Raw genomic sequence first — 21,533 nt, forward strand, 5'->3', positions numbered from 1 at the left:
GCTTTATTTGCAGCTCCTCCTGGCAAGATAGTTGAAACTATCACTTGTTTTAACTCAGTCCAAAACCGTGGGTCTCCTATCTGGCTGCAGTCTAAGTCATGCAGGCTGCGTCTCTTCCTGCTTGAATTTTGACTCTATTGCATTAATAAAGACACATTGGGGTGAAACAATGATAATTTTCCCAAATAACAAGGTCCACCCTGTGGCCTGGCTGGTATACTATTCCAAGCTCTGTCTCCACAAATTAAAAATATCCCTGTGGGTAATTTCATCGGTGCCGTGATGTTAGTGCCGTTACATTGGCTGTAAATCTGTTTAGACACTGTATCCAAACTGAGGGATGAATCCAGGGTAGCCCATGTGTCTCTAGGCCGATGTAAATTCTGGGGATCTAAGGGATCAAAACTGAACCATTCGCCATTTGAGGTGTTAGTCATACTGGCGTTTGCACTTCCGAAGAGATCCAACTCCTCTGGAGGAGAATGCAGGGTAGTATTAAGTGATAAGATTATTAAGCATTGGCGGTAACCATCAGTTTGACTTGCAGTGTGACCTGGCGTGGATGAATTAATGTTTGTCATATTGCGCATGCATAGAGTTTGATTATCAATCAGACTGCAAAATTCCCCAGGAGACCACACTGGGAGTCCCACCAAGCATGTTCGAAATGGATTAGTAACCCCTCCAAGGCTAAGACAAAGCGATGATTGGTTATATTGTTTAGCAAGCGTTATCCATATATTATCTCTTGGCTGATTAAAGCGCGTTACTCCTACTGCCCCATCCGTCACAGCACTGAGCAGTATAACAAAAATAAGCCTCATTTTTCTGTTTTCTTTCTCGCTTTCCTTTTCTTATCCGTCTTTAATCTCACCGATCCTAACGTTTGCAATCTCCATCTCTGTAGGGCCTTGATGCAGGAGTCCAATGCCTGATCAGGATCTCCTTTGATGGGTCCTACAATTGAATGCTGTGTTAGAGGCACCAATTGTCTACACCTAGCAGAAGCTATGTATGACTTACTTTGAGCTTTAACTCTTTTCACAATACACTGTACCTCCCACCGGTAGTAGGCCAAGATTTTCTGCTCAGGAGACTAGTAAAGATCTACAGCCAGAGCCGTACCTAGCCCCGTCTGTCTCCTTAGTTCCCTCTGCCAGTCTTCCCCCCATGTGTAGTCATGCTTGCAGGTGTTACACCATAAGCCCCAGATCCCAGACTGTTCTAACCAAAACGTTCCACCACAACCCCCACAATATAGAGCTCCCCACGCAGCACAACAGGGGCTGCGACACTCAAGGCAGCGCTCCCTCGCTGGTCCTTTTATGTGGAAGGTCGATAGTGCTTCAACAGTGTCAGTGTCAATCAGTTCCTTGGCCATCCGGTAGTGGCGTGTCACTGCTCTGTCCACCGCTTTTGAGTGTCCCTTCAATTGCAGTAATAAGGGTCGTAAGATCAGCGGCAGCTTCTTCTTCAGACGCTCCCTGTCCCCCTCCGTAAGATTGTCCACCAGATGCTGCATCAAAGACAGGTTTAGTCCACTTGGCAGGCACCCACAAAGGCCCTGTTGGTGAGGAAACACAAAGATATCCCCGACCCCAATATAGCACTTTTGCGGGCTTTTCCCATATCCCTGTGCTTGAGTTCTTATACTTCACCCAGATTTCTGTTTCCTTACCAGTTTCCTGACTTGATCTTGGGTGATGTTTAACTGCAGGGGGGCCATCGTCCTCCCCAAAAATACATAAATGATTGATCACATACAAAACTTAACCAGGCATGCTTGTGGGGCCTTTAAATCCTGGTGTTTGTCAATGTACTGTTTAAGGGTGCCATTTGCTCTTTCTACTACTGCCTGTCCTGTGGGGGAGTGCGGAATACCTGTCCCATGCTTGACAGACCATTGGTCCAAAAATTTTTGGACCCTAGCACTTGTGTAAGCCGGACCATTATCCGTTTTGATACCTTTTGGGACTCCCATGACAGCAAAGCAGCTCAATAAGTGCCTGATCACGTGTATCGCTTTCTCTCCTCCCTGTGCTGTAGCCCATATGTAGTGGTTATATGTATCTATGGTGACATGCACATACTTGAGCCTACCAAACCTGGCTACATGCGTGACATCCATTTGCCTTTTCTCATTCATTTCTAAACCTCGAGGATTAACTCCACAGCCCAGGCCTATTCCCCCATTATGATAACTGCATATTGGACAAGCCCTGACAATGGCCTTGGCTTCTGACAAGCCCAGATCAAAGCTCCTCGCCAACCCTTTCACATTTTGATGGTACCTACTATGGGCTTCTCTTGCCAATGTATGCTTATCAACAGGACAAGAGTTATCAATGGGTAAGGTAACCAATTTATCTGCACGCTCCCTTCCCCTAGACGTTCAGACCACTTATGACTCCTGATATGCACTTCTATCCCAGAGAGCTTTCCTTAATTGAACCAGGAACTCATACAGCCGTTTGTTATTCACTTCCTTAATTGCTGCTCCTTCTATACATCTGGCTGCTCCAGCGACATACATGGAGTCTGTGACCACATTCAAGGGCTCATGCAGATTGGACATTGCCCATACTACTGCTAACAATTCTAAGGTTTGTAGGCTGTCTGCAGGGTCTGCTATAAGAAGTTGATGCCTCCATTGTCTTTTTTTTTTGCCAAGTGACAGCAGCACGTCTTGATTTCTTCCCTGCGTCTGTGAAGGCTGTGGTGGCTCCTTCTATGGGGCGCTCTCTTCTCAGCAGCCGAGTGATCCAGTCCCATTCTGTCATCCATTGCAAGACTCTGGGCACTAACTTGCTTGTCTCCACCTTTGCAGATGATGTCAATAATGCTTCCTGTAAGTCCACTGAATTAACCAGGTACCAGTCCAACGTCTCTTTTTTCATGGGTATCCTAATGGTGGCAGGTTCTCAACCGTCCACTTCAGTAATTCTGAGATGGCCTTTTTTGATCAGCGCAGCCAATTGTTCAATTTTTGAAAATATTGTTCTTTTATGTTGTAATGGTGGTGACAGCCATTCCAATACCCGTATCTCCCCCGTTTTGTTTTCATATTGGGAGAGAGTGCCAAGCAGGTGACAAGGACTATTCCAAACGGTGAGGTCAATAGGGCAATCTAGCTGTCGACGAGACACATACCCTTGTCATACACAATTACTGATTTGCTGTAGGGCAGCATGGTGTTCCTCTGTGAGGCATACAGGGGTAGTGGGGTCAGTGCCCTTTAACAAGGGTCACAGGGTCTCCAACAAGTGATTTGGTACTCCCACTATGGGTTTTAGCCACTGTAAGTCTCCTAGCAACTTTTGAGCATCATGTAGAGTCTTAATGTCCAAGTGCAGTTCTAATTTTTGGGGCACCACTGTTTGGTCCATTAGAGTCCCTCCCAAATACTTCCATGGTTTCGTGGTCTGAATTTTCTCTGTGGCAATAACAAGTGAGGCTGCTGCAAGAGTGTCTTTGATGCTGTCAACTTGCAAAGGGGAAAATGGCTGTTGCTGCGCGAACAAAATATCATCCATGTAATGATATATTATGGTAGCTGGCCACTGCTGACGTAATGGCTGTAATGCAGCATCAACATAAAGCTGGCACAACGTGGGCGAGTTGCGCATCCCCTGTGGCAATGTCGTCCACTCAAATCTATTGTCTGGTTCCCGACGATTTATTGCTGGTAGGGTAAAAGCAAACATCTTCATGTCATCGGGATGCAGTCCAATAGTGAAGAAACAGTCCTTTAAATCGATGATTAAAAGTGGCCAATCTTGAGGGATCATGGGTGGGTTCGGAAGACCAGGTTGCAAGGCCCCCAGTGGTTCCATCTGGTCATTCACAGCTCGTAGATCATGTACCAGGCGGTATTTCCCTGACTTCTTCTTGATCACAAAAATGGGTGTGTTCAAGGGACTCGTTGAGAGTTGTAAATGCCCCTGCTCATATTGCTCCTTCACCAATTCATGGGCATGTATAAGACTCTCCCCTTTCCAGGGCCACTGCTTAACCATCACCGGTATACCTGTTTTCCAGGTGAGGGGAATGGGGAAAGTCCAAGCAATGGCAATTACCCCAAAGGGTGTTGATTGGTCAACACCACCCCCAGCTGTGTTAAAACATCCCTGCCAATCAGGCAAGAGACTGTAGGGGGCAACTGAATGACTGAAAACACAACAGACAGTTGTTGCCCATCAATGCGCACTGACAGAGGTGGTGTTTTGCTTGCCAAAGTAAGTCCTCCTACTCCCGTGAACATGTTTGTTGATGGGAGCAGGGGCCAGTGTTGTAGCCATGCTTCTGGCGATATAATGCTGGTGTCTGCTCCCGTATCCAATAATCCATAAAGGGTTATGCTCTGGTGTCCATGGGTAATTTCAACTCTTTGTTTTGGCCTCTCTTGAAGATTTACAGTCAGGAGTGTAATACCAGTAGAGCCAAAACCCTTTCCATCACGCTTCTGTCCAGTAAGTGATGGAATACTCGATGTCATCTGTGGTAGTGGTACCAATTGTGCGATGCGTTGTCCTTTGGTTATCTTTATCGGGGGATAAGGGGTGTAAGCCATGATTTGTATTTCTCCGGTATAGTCCGCATCTATGACCCCAGGTAATACAAATACTCCCAGCATAGATGTTGAAGAGCATCTGAGCAATAAGGCTCCACATTTTTGTCCTTGTAGCGTGAGAGGGCCGTTTACTCCAGTTGGTATCCTTTCCGGGCGATTTGTCATTAATGTGACATCTACTGCTGCTGATATGTCCAAGCCGAGGCTCCCTGCTGTTGCTGGCTGCAGACAAGAGGTGGTGCTGATGTCACGGCTGCAACTTGTGTCTGGGCGCCGTTTCCCGATCGGCGCCAGCAAGCCGTAGCGTTGTGGGAGCTGGATAGGCAGTTTTGGCACCACAAGCCAGTCGCTCTGCATTCTCGGCGCATGTGTCCCCCACTGCCGCATCGGTAACATCTGGGGTATGTCTTTGAGCCTCCCTGCGTGACTGCCATTGAGCCATTTCGGAGAGGAGCAAGAGCGGCTAGGACTTGGTTTGGAGCGGATTCTGCTTGCTTTTGCAGCCCTACTCCTAATTCCTTTATTGCATCTACTAAAAATACTTGAGAGGCTGCTGGCTGTAATGCCATTCGTTCTAATGCTTCCTCAATGGTCCAATTTGCTCCCAGAGTGGCTAGCACCCTTTGCGTGGCCGGATTGCTATTCTGTAAAGCACACTGTTTCAATAGCGCCCCCTTCATGTATTCTGCTTTACTGGCCCGGTCTATAGCCGTGGCTGCTTTGTCAATAAAACTCCCGAACGATTCCTCTCTCCCTTGTTTTATGCTCATGTTCGCCGGCAGCCCTCCTGGCTCTTTAACCCTTTCTATGGCCGCACGTACCAACCGCATGGCTTCTCTGAGCTTATCTGGTCCTGATATCAACTGTACCTCTGTGCGCAGGTATGCCCCTAAGACCATCAACTCATCCACCGTCACCCCCTGCAGTGGGTCCCCCTGAGCTCTCTGTGTCCCGACCGACTCGTTAACTAAAGCCTGCCAATGTGCATGAAACAACAATTGCTGTTGCTGAGTGAATATTAGCTGCACTATTCCCCTTAAATCATTCGGGCACAAAATTTGCGTGTTAAAGAGGTAATCCAGCATTTGCCTAACAGGTTCGCTTTTCACCCCAAACTGGCTGACTGTGGACCGCAACTGAGATAACAACTTCCAGTCTAATGGGGTATACTCCACCAAATTCTGTGTATGGTTCCCCTGAGCATCATATTGTGGCGTGTATGTGACCGGGCAAGCTGGAGCGGTAGCTGCCTCCATTGCCTCATTATCCCCCATTTGCATTGCCTCCCTTGTCAGAGCGGCCCAGGCCTCCCTCCTTTGTTTGGCCATCTCCCACCATGGGTCACTGAGTGGCTCTGGTTTATGACCTGGCTCTGCGAGAGTTCTGCACTGTTGGCGCCTCTGTGCAGGCTGTTTGGGTGGGGTAGGTGGCAGGCTCGGCTCGCGCTCTCGGCGGGGGGGCGGCACGCTCAGTCCGCGTTCCCTGTGAGGGGGCAGCGGGCTCGGCTCGCACTCTCGGTTTCTGCAGGGGGGCAGCGGGCTCCGCTCGTGCTCTGCACGGGGGGGCAGCGGGCTCGGCTCTCTCCCCATACGGGGAGGCGGCGGGCTTCGCTCGCGCCCCCCTCTCCCTCTAGCCCCCAGCTCGTCCTCCTCCTCCTCTGACAGAGGAGGTGCAGACGGCCCCGCTGCGCCTGTAACCTGATCCGGCATTCCACCCTGTTGTGAATCCAATGGTATTAACACCTTGTTTACCGAAGGCGTGAGAGGGTCGTCCTCACAACCATAGCCTATATTCTTCTTATGAGCTTGTGTCGCCGTTTCTGCCACCTTACGCTCAGAGACATGTTGCAGTAATGAGTTATGTACTACACACCATAGCTTGCCCAATTTCTTTGCTGTTTTATCATCTTCTAACACCGCCTCCCACAGTATATCCCCAAACTTTCTCCATTCAGCAAGTTCATGAACTGTGTGTGGGTCGAGAAACACTCCTCTAGCATAACCATAGGCTAGCAACCCTGGGAGCTCCTTTTTTAAATCTATACATTTTACTCCTCGCCTTTCTAAATACGTGGCAAAGAGTTCCTATGCGGCTTGCCTATCCACACCTCTTATTAATTTTTCGTGAGCACTCTTGCAGCTTTCCAGGCTCCGGCTGCACGTGGGTGGCTTGAGTCACCGATGTGAACCCCAAGGGTGCTTCAAAGGTCTGGCACCGTCTCGGCTGTGAACGAGACCCAGCTCCAACTTCCTTGACCGTGGCGTGCTCTTTTCCCTTTTTCTTTTATTTCGAGACGAGGGGTTCGATGTTCGAGGTCACCATGTGTCGGAGGAAGGAGACCAGGACACCAGTTGGTTCATCATGGCCCGCTTTATTGAAAAAGTATCAAACACTTATACAACAAATAACAAGCTCATGAATATTCTGTAAGCCAAGCAATCTATTGGTTAAACTATAGCATTAACTCATCCACATTCCTTTGAGACTACGTTCTCTATCTCTCCTGCCTCTGTCCATTTCTTTATCATGTTTTGAGAGAATCAAGGACACATTATCTCACACCTGCAAGATTTGGAACTAACTATGGTCTTGTACTTTTCCATTCTCTATCCTGCTACAGACGCAAAAAAGGCCTCTGCCTGTCTCTGCCCTAGTTAGGACATCTTTCCCAAATTAATTCGGCTGTGTCCTCTCTCCTCAAGCCACTCTTTGACAAAACTCTCCACACTCGGGACCCCGCCGCTGGTCACAGCCCCTGCCTGGCTCCTGCCTGCCCACACCATGGGCATCCACGGCTGCTCCTGGCCATGGAGCTCAGCCAGCGCTGCTGCTGGCTGGGCTTTGCTGCTGTTGCCACCCAGACACTGGCTTTCAGTTCCATCTCTTTATTGCAATAGAAGAAGGGGTCATCAGCCACTTGTGCAGAGGTGGGTCAATGTCTGTGTTGTTTAGTGAGCATGGCCAGGGGGCTCGGGGCAGAGGAAATGACATGCTGGACTCAGGAGGGGCTGGAGGGTGCTGGGCTGCTCCTGGTTGTGAGAGTCTATCCGAAAATCTTTCATTTTTTGCCTCACAATTGTCATGAGAAAAGACCACTAAAGGTTAAAAACTCTTGAGCCAGATGGGAGAGAAAGTCTCATGCTTATTCAGTGTGTTCACATGTGGTGTTTGCAGAACATGCCATGCTGTATTCGAAAGGGGCATGCTGCTGTTTTCTGAACAATGTTTTCTGTACTTTCTCCTTACCTCCTGACTTGGCTGGTCTGAGCTCTGGGGTGGCTCCCCCCTCCAAGAGAAGACCCCTCTTGCCTGCCTGCAACCACCATGACAGACAAACAGAGATGCAAATCCTCTCATAAAGGAGCCAAGACAAGACAAGAAACTTCCTTGGCACCCCCCTGGCACCCCCTTCCAGAGACTGGGACTCACCACCACCCCCCTGCTCGGGAAGGGGGGGAAAAACTGCCCAGAATAAACGTACCTGTGAGCATTTGGCCATGAAAACAATGGAATAACCTCTCCCCCTCCTCCTCTTCCTATTCTTTTCCCCTCCATGGAAACCTAATTTTGGCCGCCCTTCCCTCAACGAAAAACGGTATATTTTTGGGGTGCAATCCGACCGTCCTCTGAGATCTTCCTGAGACGTGCACCAGTGAGTTTTGACGGCTGGACCCCCGAAGGACAACAACACCTTCTTTCCTCCCCCTTCCCTTGTCTTACCCTTTTCTTCCCCAGATTCCCTAAACAAATGCATATTCAGTTGTGGTTATTATCAATACAATTGCATTTTGTTGATTTGTTACTGCAAAGCCCCTGTGCCTTGTTGGTTATTTTTGCACCAAAAAATCATCCGTCACCCGTTCATTCGGGCGGACCTTGACAACAGCGCGCTCGTTCGTATCCCACCCGGAGCTTTTCCGAGCCCTTGTTCCTGCAGCTGAGCTCGAGGCCAGACCACAGGACTTGCTGACCCGTGGTCTCCCTGAGGCTTCTCTTCTGCAGGTGCCCTCCAGGCCAGACCACAATCCTTGACGGGAGTCTCCTGTCCTTGTGGCAGGAGCCCTTGAGACCGAGTGCAGGACTTGCTGTCCTGCAGCCTTCCTGGGGCTTCTCTCTTGAAGGTGCCTTCCAGGCACAACTGCAGCACTTGGTGACTTGGAGCTTTTCCAAGGCATCCCTCCTGCAAGTTGCCACAAATCCAGTCAAAGAAACGGAGCAGAGACCCCCAATAGTGCCCAAGATGGCCTGGGTGGAGGAGGAGGAAGAAGGCCATGGAGCTGCCCCATCACAGGAGACTGAGGAGGTGGTGCCATTCCATCCATCGCAGGAGGGTGAGTGGCAGAGCCTGACTGTGGGACTGGTGCCTGCAGCCAGCTTGGCGCCATGCCGTGCCATGCCATGCCATGCCATGCCACGCCGTGCCATGCCATGCCATGCCATGCCATGCCATGCCATGCCATGCCATGCCATGCCATGCCATGCCATGCCATGCCACACCATGCTATCCCCTGGGGACATGCCCACGGACAGGACGGAAAAGGAGCCGGGCAGACACCCCGCAGTGGCCGTGCTCCATCCCCTGGGGCATCCCGGGGCTCTCCCTGCCTGGGGAGCGCAGGGCTGGGCTGTGTTCTCCGGCCTCTCCCGCAGCCCCTCAGCTCTGGCTGCGCTCGCTCTTTGCCAGATGCAGCCCTGGAGCGCGCACAAGAGCAGGAATGCAGCCGTGGCCGCTTCTGCAGAACAGCCCAGGTACCTGCAGCCACCCCCACCTGGGCTGGGCCTGCTGTCCCTGCTCAGCCCAGCACCGTGTGTGCAGCACTCCACGAAAGATCCTCGGCTTCCTGCCCTTCTCCTACAGTTTGTCTGCAAATTCATAAAGAGAATGCAGGAGGAAGCTTGCTGCCCTCTCGCAGCCACAGCTGCCAGGACAGTGCCCATGCCCTGTGCTGCTGCCTGGGCCCAGCCCTGTGCAGCTCCGGGCTCCTGCCAGCCGGCTCCCCTGTCACTGCCCTGTGCCTTTCAGGTCCTCGAGTGCCTGGACTTGAGGGAATGCAGTGACAGTGTTCTGGAGATCCTGGCACAGAACCTGCAGAACGAGCACATGGCCAGGCGTTACTTGGCACTCCGAGGCCTCGTAGTGCGGGGCAAGAATCCCTTGATGGTGAGAAGGGGGCAGTGGCTGAAGCCGTGCAGGCAGCGTGGGGCTGGGCAATGCAGTCGCTTGGCCTTGTCTGGGCTTCGGGCGCTGGGGTAGCTGCTCCCAGCTCTCCTGCCTCCCGCTCCAGCTGCCCGAGTGCTTCGCAACAGGTCTTTGGCCTCCGGGCCCTGTGGCAGCAGGGTGGCCTTTCACAAACTTCTGTTCCACACAGGCTGAAAAAATGTGGAGCCTGACTGAAAGTCTTGTCGAGTTCCTGTGGGATGCAGATGGAGAGATGGTTAGCATGACATTCATGCTACTCAGCTTTATCATCTTGGACAATGACATGCTGATGCCCAGCCCCATCACACTGCAGCTGCTTGAGGCGCTAACTGCCACTCTTTGACCACATAAGGCTCACTGCTCCCATCCACTGCCACTGGGTGCTGTCCGGACACTTAGTGCCCTGTGAATTTGCAGGCCTGTGCCAGGCTGAGCCCTGTGCAGCCGATGCTGAGGTCTTTATTTCTTCCTTCCATACAGAACCACAGCCAGGTGCAGCTGCTCTCCATACTGCTCTTCCGAACACTGCTGACTCTTCCAGAAAGGGAAAAGGAAAAAAAGGCCCTGAAGACACCTCTTTGCCAGAGCCTGCTGCCCCTCTTTTTCCACTGCCATGATGAGAAGCAGCTTGTGGCACAGGTGAGGACTTGTGGGCTGCTGCTGTTCCCCTGGCAGGGGGCTCGGCTGCCTCCTGCTCTGGCACCTGCCGAGCTGCAGCCTCCTCCAGGCCTTGGCACAGGGACGCAGGTCCTGCACCCTGCGCTGTGGGGCCATCTCCAAGTCTCTGCTGCTCCCCAGGCTTCTCAGGAAACGCTGCTTTCTGTGGCCGAGTTCTTAAAAAAAAGGGATCTTGAAAGACTGGTGAAGAGGCAGAATCTGTGGAAGTTCAGCAAGTGCCTGGTAAGGAGGGCCTGCAAGCCCCAGCCTCAGCCCGGAGAAGCCCCCTGAGCGCAGTGCTCAGTGTGCAGGGCGGGCACCTGTGCCCCTGCCCGGTGCTGCACGCAGAGGCCGGGCGGGCTCTTCTCCTAGCTCACGATGGAGCCCCGGCCCGGCGGGGCTGCGGGGCGGGCCGGCACCGCGGCTCCCCGGGCAGCAGCCGGCCCTCTGCCCCCTCCCCTCGGGAGCCCGGCGCCGGCTGCCGCTGGCCGCGCCTCACGGCTGTGCGGCCAGGGGAGGCCGGGGCCGGGCGCAGGCAGCGCCCGGCCCAGGGGCTGAGCCCGCGCCAACCCTTCCCTCCTGCCGCTCTCTGCAGCTGGCAGAGGACGGGAGCAGAGCGGCCGAGCACCTGCACCGGGCCCTGCCCTACCTGCAGAGCCCACAGGAGTCCCTGCGAGCGGCAGCCATCAGGTTCACGGCTAAGCCACGAGCCCGGGCTCCCTCCCCGGCCCGGCCCGCCGCAGCTCAGCCCCGGCCCCGCCTGCTGCCCCGGCAGCGCCAGCCGGGCCCGGCGCCGTGGAGCCCCGCCTGGCCCGGGCATTGCTGCTGCCGCCTTCTGGCAGCCGTGCCCTGGGGCGGCAGCGTGCGGCAAGGGCCGGGCTGAGCCCTGTCGGGCCAGCAGCCCGTGTGCCCACAACGCCGGCAGCGCCGCTGGCAGGGAGCTGTGCCGCTGGGGCCGTGACAGGTTCTGTGTTCACAGGCATGGCCGCGCAGCACCTGAGGGGGAAGAAGGAAGAGCTCCGGCTCATCTGCAACGGTGAGTGAGGGCAGCGGGCTGGCAGCGGGGGCTGCCGGGGGAGCTGCAAGCCCTGCCCCAGCTGCGGAGGGCTCTGCTCCCTGTGCGGATGAGGGGCAGCGTGGGCAGAGCACACAGAGATTTCAGGGCCACCTGGGCGATTCGTGGCCAACAGCTTCGGGCTGCTCCCGTTGGTCTCTGCTCCCTCCTGGCCATGGCTAGAGCCGGCTGGGATGGCCCGGGCAGGGGGATCTCCTCGGCTCCTCGCAGATCCGGGATCTGACCATGGCTCTGTTCCTTTCTCTTTCAGCCCTTGAACACCTGACAGAGGACACCAGCAGTGCGGTGTCAGACGTCGCACGTCAAACATTGTATGTCCTCCAGGCACTGCAGAGTGAGCGATATTCCGTCTTCCAGACGGTGCAAGATCATCTCCGCTGGGCATGGAGGACACGGCCTCGTCTGTCGGGGCTCAGCTGGCTGTGCTGCTGGAGCTCTGCAGAGAGCTGATGCCTCTGTCTGCTGAGGCCACCTTAGCCAGCGGGAATTTTCCATTTCTTTAAGATTGTTCTTTTCTTCTTGTTGTTTTTAATTTAGTATATAAATATGGAGTGTGTTATAATATACAGACTCCCAGGAGCTTTCTTTTGCTGCCCAGAGTCTGCAGGGCATGGGGGAAGAGAAGGAGAAGGGTGCTTGGGCTCAGCAAGATGCCCAGGCGTGCAGTGTTGCAGGATAAATGGCCAGAGCCCCTTGGCCTGTGGTGGTTCTGCTGAAGCCTTTGTGCTTGTGACAGAGCAAGTGGGCAGGGGCCGGAGCTGTGGGGATCCCTGCCAGAGCAGTGCCTGGAGATGGCCACAAGCCCTGTGCCAGGCAGGAATGGCCATCCATGTCCTCCTGCCCGTGTGCTGCCAGCTGCCTTGCTGAGGGCTCCCAGGTGCCTCTGGATGGGGCTGCTCTGGAGCTGCTGTGGGGCTGCGGTGCTGCTGCCAGGCAGCTTGGCCAGGCTGGGGCAGCCCCTGAGGGGCTGGGGCGCTGGCAAGTCCTGAGCAATGGGCTGTCAGAGGCCACAAGCAGCCCCCTGGCAGCCGCCTTGTTTCTGCCAGAGTTGACTTGCAAAACGGACCCTGGCCACTCTGCAACTAACAGCATCGGTGTTGTTGGGAACACAAATGCAGGGAAATCTCAGAGCTTTGGTCTTGTCAGCAAAGCTTAGAATTAAAGACAGGATTTAATCGGAGACCTTGGAAAGGGCTTCTAAACTTAGGTGCTAGAAGCAAGAATGTGCATTTCTAGTTTATTATAGCAGAGACATGGGGAGGAAGGTTGAAGTGGAGGAAAGTATAGAGTTTTAGGGCTGAAGTTCTAGAAAAAAAAAAGTAGTTACAATGGTAAACAAGAAGCTTAGGATGCAGTGTTGTAGGTTTGTATGTCATAACATGATTGGCTAAGGAAGCTTACACTGTAGCATGAGTCCCTAAGACAAAATATTGAAGGATTGGCTGCAAAACAGAAATATCCTGGTTGGCAGTGTCTTCTTGGCCAAGAAATCCTACAAAGCTCTTGTAACTACAAGTCTTGCAGCCTTGTGAGCCATGCAGTGCAGATGTGAGCCAAACTCACCCTTCCTTTTTATGTAGATATGGGGATAGGACTGTGCCCGCAGAGCCGGGCAGCGTTTGCTGATGGTCTGAGCCCTTCCTAAATATCCTGTTGGGCTGTCTTAGACACCTGGGGCCAGGGATTCCTTCCAAGCTGGGCCACTTTGCCTGGGCTGGGGGCAGCCCCAGGACAAAACCAGTCATTATCATGGAGCAGAGACCCCTGAAAGCGCCCAAGGTGGCCTGGGGGAAAGAGGAGGAAGAAGGCCCTGGAGCTGCCCCAGCACATCAAACCAAAGCGGTGGTGCCGTTTGAGCTGCCGCAGGAGGGTGAGTGGCAGAGCGGGCCCACAGGGTTGGTGCCCACAGCCAACTTGGCACCATTCCATCCCACCCCATTTTATCCCATCCCACCCAATCCCATCCCATGCCCACAGACAGGACGGAAGAGGGGCCAGGCAGACACCCCGCAGGGGCCGTGCTCCATCCCCTGGGGCATCCCGGGGCTCTCCCTGCCTGGGGAGCGCAGGGCTGGGCTGTGCTCTCCGGCCTCTCCCGCAGCCCCTCAGCTCTGACTGCGCTCGCTCTTTGCCAGATGCAGCCCTGCAGTGCACACTGGAGCAGGACCCCGCCCGTGGCCTCTTCCGCAGAACAGCGCAGGTACCTGCAGCCATCCCCACCTGGGCTGGGCCTGCTGGCACCGTGCTTGGAGCATTCCCTGCAACATCCCTGGCTTCTTGCCCTTCTCCTACAGCTGGTCTGCCAATTCATCAAGAAAATTTGGGCGGAAGAGACCAGCACCATGGGCACTGGGCTCAGAGCATATTCCCACATCTTCAAAACCAAGACCACTGCTTGTGGTGTCACTGGGCCTCATGAAAACAAAGATCTGTTTTAATACTATGGGGACTTATGGAACCAAGGTACAATTGTGGTGCTGCAGGGCACCAAGGAGGTCTGGTTGGCTTGGCCTGACTGGTCCAGCTGACCTTGCATGTTGAAGGTTGCCTCTCATCTGCCCTTAAAACTCTGGAGTTCCGTGCTTTCCTTCCTGTGGGAAAGAACTCTCCTTTTCCTCCAGGTGTTTATGGCCAAAATTTGGATTTTACTCTCTATTTGATTAAATCCAAAGATTCTTTCTATATAAAACCTGCCAGAACAGACTCCTCTGGATGGCCTTGGCATCTTGGGGGCCATCTCTCATCTGCCTTCAAAACACTGGAGGGATGTGCTTTTCTTTCCATTGAAAAAAACATCTTTCGATGCAGGCGTCTCTGGCCAAAATTGGGAATCTGCCTCCAAAATTCCTTCTATCCAAGGATAGCTCCCAGACAAAAGCTGCCAGGACTGTCTAGGTTCCCTTGGCTTCTTGAGGGCCAGCTCTCACCTGCCTGTGAAATACTTGGGCTCTGTACTTTCCTTCCTATGGAAAAGAACTGTCCTTCTTGTCCAGGTGCTCATGGAAAAAACTAGGATTTGGCGTCCCAAACTCTGTCTATCCAAGGATTGCTCCCAGACAAAAACTCTGAAGACAAACAGGTCTGGCTGGCCTTGGCCTCCTTGAGGCTGCCTCTGATCGGCCTTCAAAACTCTGGGGCTCTGTGGTTTCCTTCCTGTAGAAAAGAACCGTCCTTCTTGTCCAGGCACTTCAGTGCATCATGGCCTCAAGCACACGAGCACTGTAAAGGGACAGAGGAGCTCTGTGCTCAGTGGGATCGGGACTGAGGACAGCAGGGGAGAGCCCTGGGAGGGATTGAAGGGAGGCTTCAGAGATGGTGGGTCTTTTTAATATAATAGTAAAAAGGGAGAAAAATGGAAAAACGTAACGTAAATTGCCACTGAGGAGATCAGGACTGTTCAGAAGGACAAAGGAATTTCCCTCCCAGGGCAGAGCTGTGGTGCAGCACATCACCCAGAAGGAGTCTGGGGGGTCAGCCCCAGGCTTTGTGTGGGCAGGCAGAGGCAGGCAGGAGGCAGAGCTGGCAGCAAAGGAAGGGCCCAGGCAGGTGGGGCAGCCGGGGGATGCCGACAGCCTGCAGGGACAGAGGCGCAGGGCAGGGACACCGTGGGACAGCCTGGGCTGCACAGGGCACAGGGATGGGCAGCAGCTGCCAGACAGCCCTGACAGAGCCAACTTGGGCAGCACTTTGGCCATGGCTGCTGGGCCTGGGCCTGAGGCAGGAGCAGGAGACAAGTGACCCTTGCAGGCCTGGGGCCTCATTGCCTCCTTGTCCCTGCTCAGCAGCCTGGCAGGGGCCGCCCCATGCTCCTGCCCTTGCCATTGCCCATCCCCACATGCCAGTGCCCATCCCGGGAAGAGCCCTGAGCAAGGAGGGAGGGACAGGATCTGCCTGGCCAGGGGCTGGGGCTCAGGCCTTGGCACTTGGCATTCCTAAAACACATCCAGCTTTGCTCAGCACCAGAGACACCTTTGCCTTTTTTGTGCCCAGCTGTCATCACTGCCTCCAGTGTTCTGCTCTAACTGGAAATTTGGGACACTTTCTCAGTCGTGTTCCTCAGTGGGAACCATTAAAACTTCAAGAAGTTTCAGAGTTTCAATTTAATTTTGAGTTCTTCAGAAGTACACTCTCTCAGGGACTGAGTCTTATGTAAACAGCACCAAATCCCCAAGAGGCTCATTAAAGGCCTTGTGCTGTGTCTGTGCTGCTGAGCTTTAAAGGAACAGCTCTTCCCAGGACCAGCTCCTCTCCCAGCCCAGCAGGGCTGAGGGCTCTGCCTGCAGGCACTGAGGGGACAGGAGCCAGGCAGAGACAGGCTGAAGGCAATCAGGATTGGGAAGACATTGAGCTGAGACTTCACTTGGGGAAAGATCTTCTTAGGCCTGTGCATGGTGAGTGTGTGGGTGCAGGGCCATATCCCCTGTGCTCCTGGAGGGATCTCCTGAAGCCAGCACACCCCACAGTGTGGGGGATGTGTCAGGAGGACTCTCCCAGTTTCTCTGTGGCACAGGAGGGGGAGGATGTGCTGCAGAGCGAGGCTGCCCTGGGCACCATCAGAGGGACAGGGCAGGACGGCTCCTGCTGCCAGGGACGGCTGCAGGGGCTGAAGCTGGGGCTGCAGCCAGGGCTGCCCAGGGCTGTCCTGCAGAGCAGCTCCTGCAGCCCTCGGGGCTCTTGGCCAGCCCAGGCCATGTGCCACCTGCCAGGGGCAGCTCTCAGCCTGCCTGGCAGCTTCCCATGGACGCTGCAGGGGAGAAGTTGGAGGTGGAAGGAGCCACCCCCATCAGGGCAGATTCCTCCTGCTCCAGAGATGGTGCTGCATGGCCAGGGCTGCTCTCAGCTTTGTCCTAAAGGGAAGGGAAAGGGGCTGTCAGCTTTGGCTGTGTCACTGACACTCCTGCACTGTCACCCTGGCCATCAGCAGATGGGCTTCACATCTCCCTCAGAAAGTGCCTCCTCAGCCTCCTCTCCCTACAGACAGCAGCAGCAGCACCTTGGCTTGCAGCATCTCTGTTTGTCTGCCCTGCCCTTAAGGCCCTGCTGCCAGGGAGATGCCCCCGGGCAGTGCCCTGTGCTGGGAGGGGTCTGCAGGGCAGAGCTGAGCCCCCAGGGCTGGGCTGGGCTCTGGCAGCACTGGCAGGGACAAGGCTTGGATAGAGAGAATCAGCTCCCAGTAGGCACAACTCCAGGCAGCAGAGAGCCAGACCAACCTTTGGTATCCCTCCCTGTCCAGCTGCACAGGGACAGAGGGAAGGGCTTAAGAAAACTAACCTTGTAACTTGAGTCTTTAAAAACTCCACTTTATTTTTCAAGCACATTATATGTTCGATCACCCTGAAATAGAGGGAGGTGTAATGGGCAAAGGGCACCTGTGTGGGGATCAGCAGGCCTGACTGCCATGGGGCACAGGGAGCCCTGTTTTCCCTCTGGGCTTCCCCGATGTTCAAGCAGAGAGCAATGCTGAGATGAGGCAGGAACTCAGCAGCACAAACCCAAGCTCAAAAATGAAATTGTTATGTGAAATTCCCCCACAGGTAGCGAAGTAGTTTTGAGGGAATTCCTAAAATAACTCTATTAGATTGAGTCAAAGAGCTTGTCAATGTCTTCTTTCAACAGTCCACTACGGCCAGAGTGAAGGAATGTCCAACAGCAGCTCCATCAGGCACTTCCTCCTGCTGCCATTGGCAGACACGCGGCAGCTGCAGCTCCTGCACTTCTGCCTCTTGCTGGGCATCTCCCTGGCTGCCTTCCTGGGCAACGGCCTCATCATCAGCGCCGTAGCCTGCGGCCACCACCTGCACACGCCCATGTTCTTCTTCCAGCTCAACCTGGCCCTCAGCGACCTGGGCTCCATCTGCACCACTGTCCCCAAAGCCATGCACAATTCCCTCTGGGACACCAGGGACATCTCCTACACTGGATGTGCTGCACAGGTCTTTTTCTTTATCTTCTTCATTGCAACAGAATTTTCCCTCCTGACCATCATGTGCTATGACCGCTATGTGTCCATCTGCAAACCCCTGCACTACGGGACCCTCCTGGGCAGCAGAGCTTGTGCCCACATGGCAGCAGCTGCCTGGGCCAGTGCCTTTCTCAATGCTCTCATGCACACGGCCAATACATTTTCCCTGCCCCTGTGCCATGGCAATGCCCTGGGCCAGATCTTCTGTGAAATCCCACAGATCCTCAAGCTCTCCTGCTCACACTCCAAACTCAGGGAACTTGGGCTTCTTGTGTTTTCCGTCTGTCTAGTATTTAGCTGTTTTCTGTTCATGGTTTTCTCCTATGTGCAGATCTTCAGAGCCGTGCTAAGGATCCCCTCTGAGCAGGGACGGCACAAAGCCTTTTCCACCTGCCTCCCTCACCTGGCCGTGGTCTCTCTCTTTTTAAGCACTGCCTTTTTTGCCTACTTGAAGCCCCTCTCTATCTCCTCCCCATCCCTGGATCTGGCCCTGTCAGTTCTGTACTCGGTGGTGCCTCCAGCCCTGAACCCCCTCATCTACAGCCTGAGGAACCAGGAGCTCAAGGCTGCAGTGTGGAGACTGATTAGTAGATGGTTTCAGAAACATTAAACTGCTAGCTAGTTTCTGCATATTACTTGTAATAAAACTTATCTATCACTTGTAATAAAACTTATCTTTGATAGTTGTTGCTTGATTTGGTCTTTTCTTTGTTTTTTTCTTTCCTTTGTTTCAGTTTTTTAATACTGTCCACAAAGAAAAGACATTATTTGTGCTTCATTTCATTTTGTTTACCTCCAAATTTGGTGTAGCTCATAGACTGTGTCAATGAGGGGCTGTGCTCTCGGTTGCTTTAAATGAAATGAAGGATCTCCCAGCAGAGTTTTCACCAGAGATCCCCTTTTTTGCCTTCACTGGAGCTGCAGCAGCAATGTCTGTGTTAAGAGCTGGGGGCAGATCAGGGCTGGCCCAGCAGCTGTGCCCAGCAGCAGCAGCAGCACTTGGTGTTGCCAGTGCTGCTGCTGTGGCCCTGCCCCGCTGCCCTGGTGGCCCTGGTGTTGCTGCAGGGCCTGAGTGCTCTCGGGGCCGGGCACAGCCCTGGGGGTGGCAGTGCCGGGGCTGCAGCAGGGACAGGCCATGGGCACTGCTGGGGCAGCACTGATGCCTCAGGCCAAGGCCTGGGGGCTCCAGGCTCCTTGCCCAGGCTCTCTCAAGAACACACCCAGGCCAATGCTCAGCACAGAAACCCCCCGTGAGCAGCCGCAGTCTGGCCGTGGGCAGGCTGGGGGCAAACAGCATGGCTGGGGCTCTGCAAGGGCCCTGGGGCAGACGGGAAGGAGCAGCAGAGCAGGGGCTGATCCATCCCCAGTGCACTGCACAGCCCAGGGCAGCGTCCCAGAGCATCCTCATGGAGCTGCCAACAACATCCCCCCTCTGCAGCCCTGGCCTCTCCCCCAGCTCACACAGGTGCCCCATCCTTGCAGGCACAGACACGGCAGCACTGGCTCAGCCGCCCCTGTTTGCATTGCACACAGCAGGGGGAGCACCCCCATGCTGTTGGTGTGGGGACATGAACCTGAGGGAGCACAAATGCCCTCAGCCCCTGGGGCCAGCAAGGGCTGGGGGACACCAGGGAAACCACTCAGCTTTGTCCTGGCCTCTGCAGTCAGCCAGAAAGTTTGTTCCCATCAGCCTGGAGTTTCCTGTCCCAATGCAGATGCTGTTGCTCAGAGCCAGGGCTGCCTGGCAGCCACCCCCAAACTGCCCTGAGCATTTCTCTGGCTTCACCTTTGCTTTTTTTCTACTCTTCCTTGTTCAGATTTCTTCCTCTCCCATCCCTGTTCTCTCCCCTGCAAGCAGCCCATCCCTGTTTGCACTTTCTTGTCTGACTCCACTCCCCATTGCAGTTCCTGGTTTGGCACCATGGGAACGTCCCTTGGGGAGCAGGACCATCCTACAAGTGCTGCAGGAATTGTCTGCAGGCTCCTGCAGTGCCTGGTGCTGCTCCCTTGCCAGAGGCACCCCAGGCCAGGAGGGCACATCTGGGCTGCTGTGTCTGGCTCTGGGGCTCCCTGTTCTGGGCAGTGAGGAGGAGCTGCAGAGGCTCTGCAGGACTGACAGGATGGGCTTTGGGGCTGGCAGGAGAAGCTGAGGGACCTGGGCTGCTGGAGCTTCTCAAGAGGAGGCCCAGGGCTCCTCCTGCAACTGCTCCAAGGGTGGTTTCAGAGAATTCTAGAATCAGCAAGGGTGGAAGAGGCCATGGAGATCATCAAGTCCACCCTGAGCCCTGACACCGCCTTGTCTCCCCTGAGCCTCCTCCAGGATAAACAACTGCAGCTCCCTCACCCACTCCTCACAGGACTTGTGTTGTTCCAGACCCCTCCCCAGCCTTGTTGCCCTTCTCTGGACACGCTCCAGGCCTTCCATGTCCTTCCTAAATTAGGGGCCCCAGAACTAGAAATAGCACTCGAGGTGCTGCCCAAGCAGTGCTGAGCACAGGGGAAGAATCCCTGCCCTGCTCCTGCTGGCCACACCATTCCTGATCCAGGCCAGGAGCCATTGGCCTTCTTGGCCACATAGGCACACTGCTGACTCATGTCCAGCCTGCTGTCCATCAGTCCCTGCAGGTCCCTTTCTGCCTGGCTGCTGTCCAGCCCCTCTGGCACCTTGTTGAGGGAGGGATGCAGGGAGGGAGCAGGTCCAGATCCAGTCCTTCCTGAAATGTGGTGTTTGCTGGCACTGCCAGTTCCCAGATTTTGGTATTTCCCTCTTCTGGCACAGACCAAGTGCAGCAACTTGCTGGCAAAGAAAGCCAAAACCAAGCAAAACCTGGTACCTACAGCAACCTGATCTCATGTTTGCTGACACCCCCAGTACCCAGATCCGGAATTTTTCAGATGCCTGCACAGCATAATTCCAGCAATTTGCTGGCACAGAAAATAAGCAGCTGGCAATTTCCCAGTGCTGGCACATTCCGCACCAAGATCTGACATGCCCTGGCACTGCCAGTGCCCACCTCTGGCAATTTCCCTCTTCGGGCACCACCCATATCCAGAATTTGCAGGCAAAGAAAGCTAAAACCTGGCAATTTCCCCTTGCCAGCACTGCCCAATCTGGACTTTGTTGGCAGCAGGATCCCAAGAAAGATGGAAGGAAAGAAGGAAAGAAAAGAGGAAGGCATCCAGACCCAGTCCTTCCTGGAGCCTGCAGCCTGAAATGGGCTGTTTGCTGGCACTGCCAGTGCCCAGATCCGGAAATTTCCCCATTCTGGCACAGCCCAAGTGCAGCAATTTGCTGGCACAGAAATCCAAAACCTGTGGCTGCTTCCTGCTACTGGGTCTGGCACCACCCACATCTTGTGTTTCCTGCACCAGAACCCAGATTTGGAAATTTCTCAGTGCCAGCAGAGCCCAAATCTGGCAGATTTCTGTGGCTGGCAATGACACCACCCAGATCTGGTGTTTGTTGGCAGCGCCAGCGCCCAGATCTGAAAACTTCCTGGTGCTGGCACAGCCCAAGTCCAGGGATTTGCTGGCACAGAAAGCCAAAGTTTGGAAATCTGCAGGTTCTGGCACCAGCATCATCCAGCTCTGGTGTTTTCTGGGACCGCCAGTGCCCAGATTTGGAAATTTCCCGATGCCTTCACAGCCCAGGTCTAGCAATTTGGTTTTAGCTCGCTTAGGAAGAGAAGTTCCTTGGACTGTGACTTTCCTTTTTCTTGGAACTGTTTAAACCTGCTCTGGACTGAAAACCCAGACAAACACCGGCACCAGCTCACCCCTGTGGCCCATCGAGCTCTGAGACGCTGCATTCCAGCACCAGAGGGACATAGAAGAGACCGAGTGAGCCAACTACAACCCACAAAAAGGACTTTCTAAATTTGCCATTTCTTCAGCACTGTCAGAGGTTTGATTTCATATTATTCATTTTTCATGCTTGTGAATACTTTCCTTGTTAAATAAACTGGGGGTTTTTTCACTTTTCTTGAGGGAAGTCTTTTCCTGAACTAGTAGGGGGAGGGGCCGCTTGAACTTGCTTTCTAGACGGACCCCTTTTGGAGATTTCCTCCCC

At 54.1% G+C, this 21,533-nt stretch overlaps 1 protein-coding gene across 1 annotated transcript; it reads left to right on the forward strand.

The window, feature by feature from the left end:
- Positions 1-17,141: 17,141 nt before the first annotated feature.
- On the forward strand, positions 17,142-18,113 carry LOC141727855 (olfactory receptor 14J1-like). The gene has a single exon (XM_074534136.1). The coding sequence runs from the start codon at positions 17,142-17,144 to the stop codon at positions 18,072-18,074; it is 933 nt and encodes a 310-aa protein (XP_074390237.1). The 3' UTR covers positions 18,075-18,113.
- Positions 18,114-21,533: the final 3,420 nt, after the last annotated feature.

This window comes from Zonotrichia albicollis, unplaced genomic scaffold, assembly GCF_047830755.1.
Source record: "Zonotrichia albicollis isolate bZonAlb1 unplaced genomic scaffold, bZonAlb1.hap1 Scaffold_254, whole genome shotgun sequence".
NCBI classification, from domain to species: Eukaryota; Metazoa; Chordata; class Aves; order Passeriformes; family Passerellidae; genus Zonotrichia; species Zonotrichia albicollis.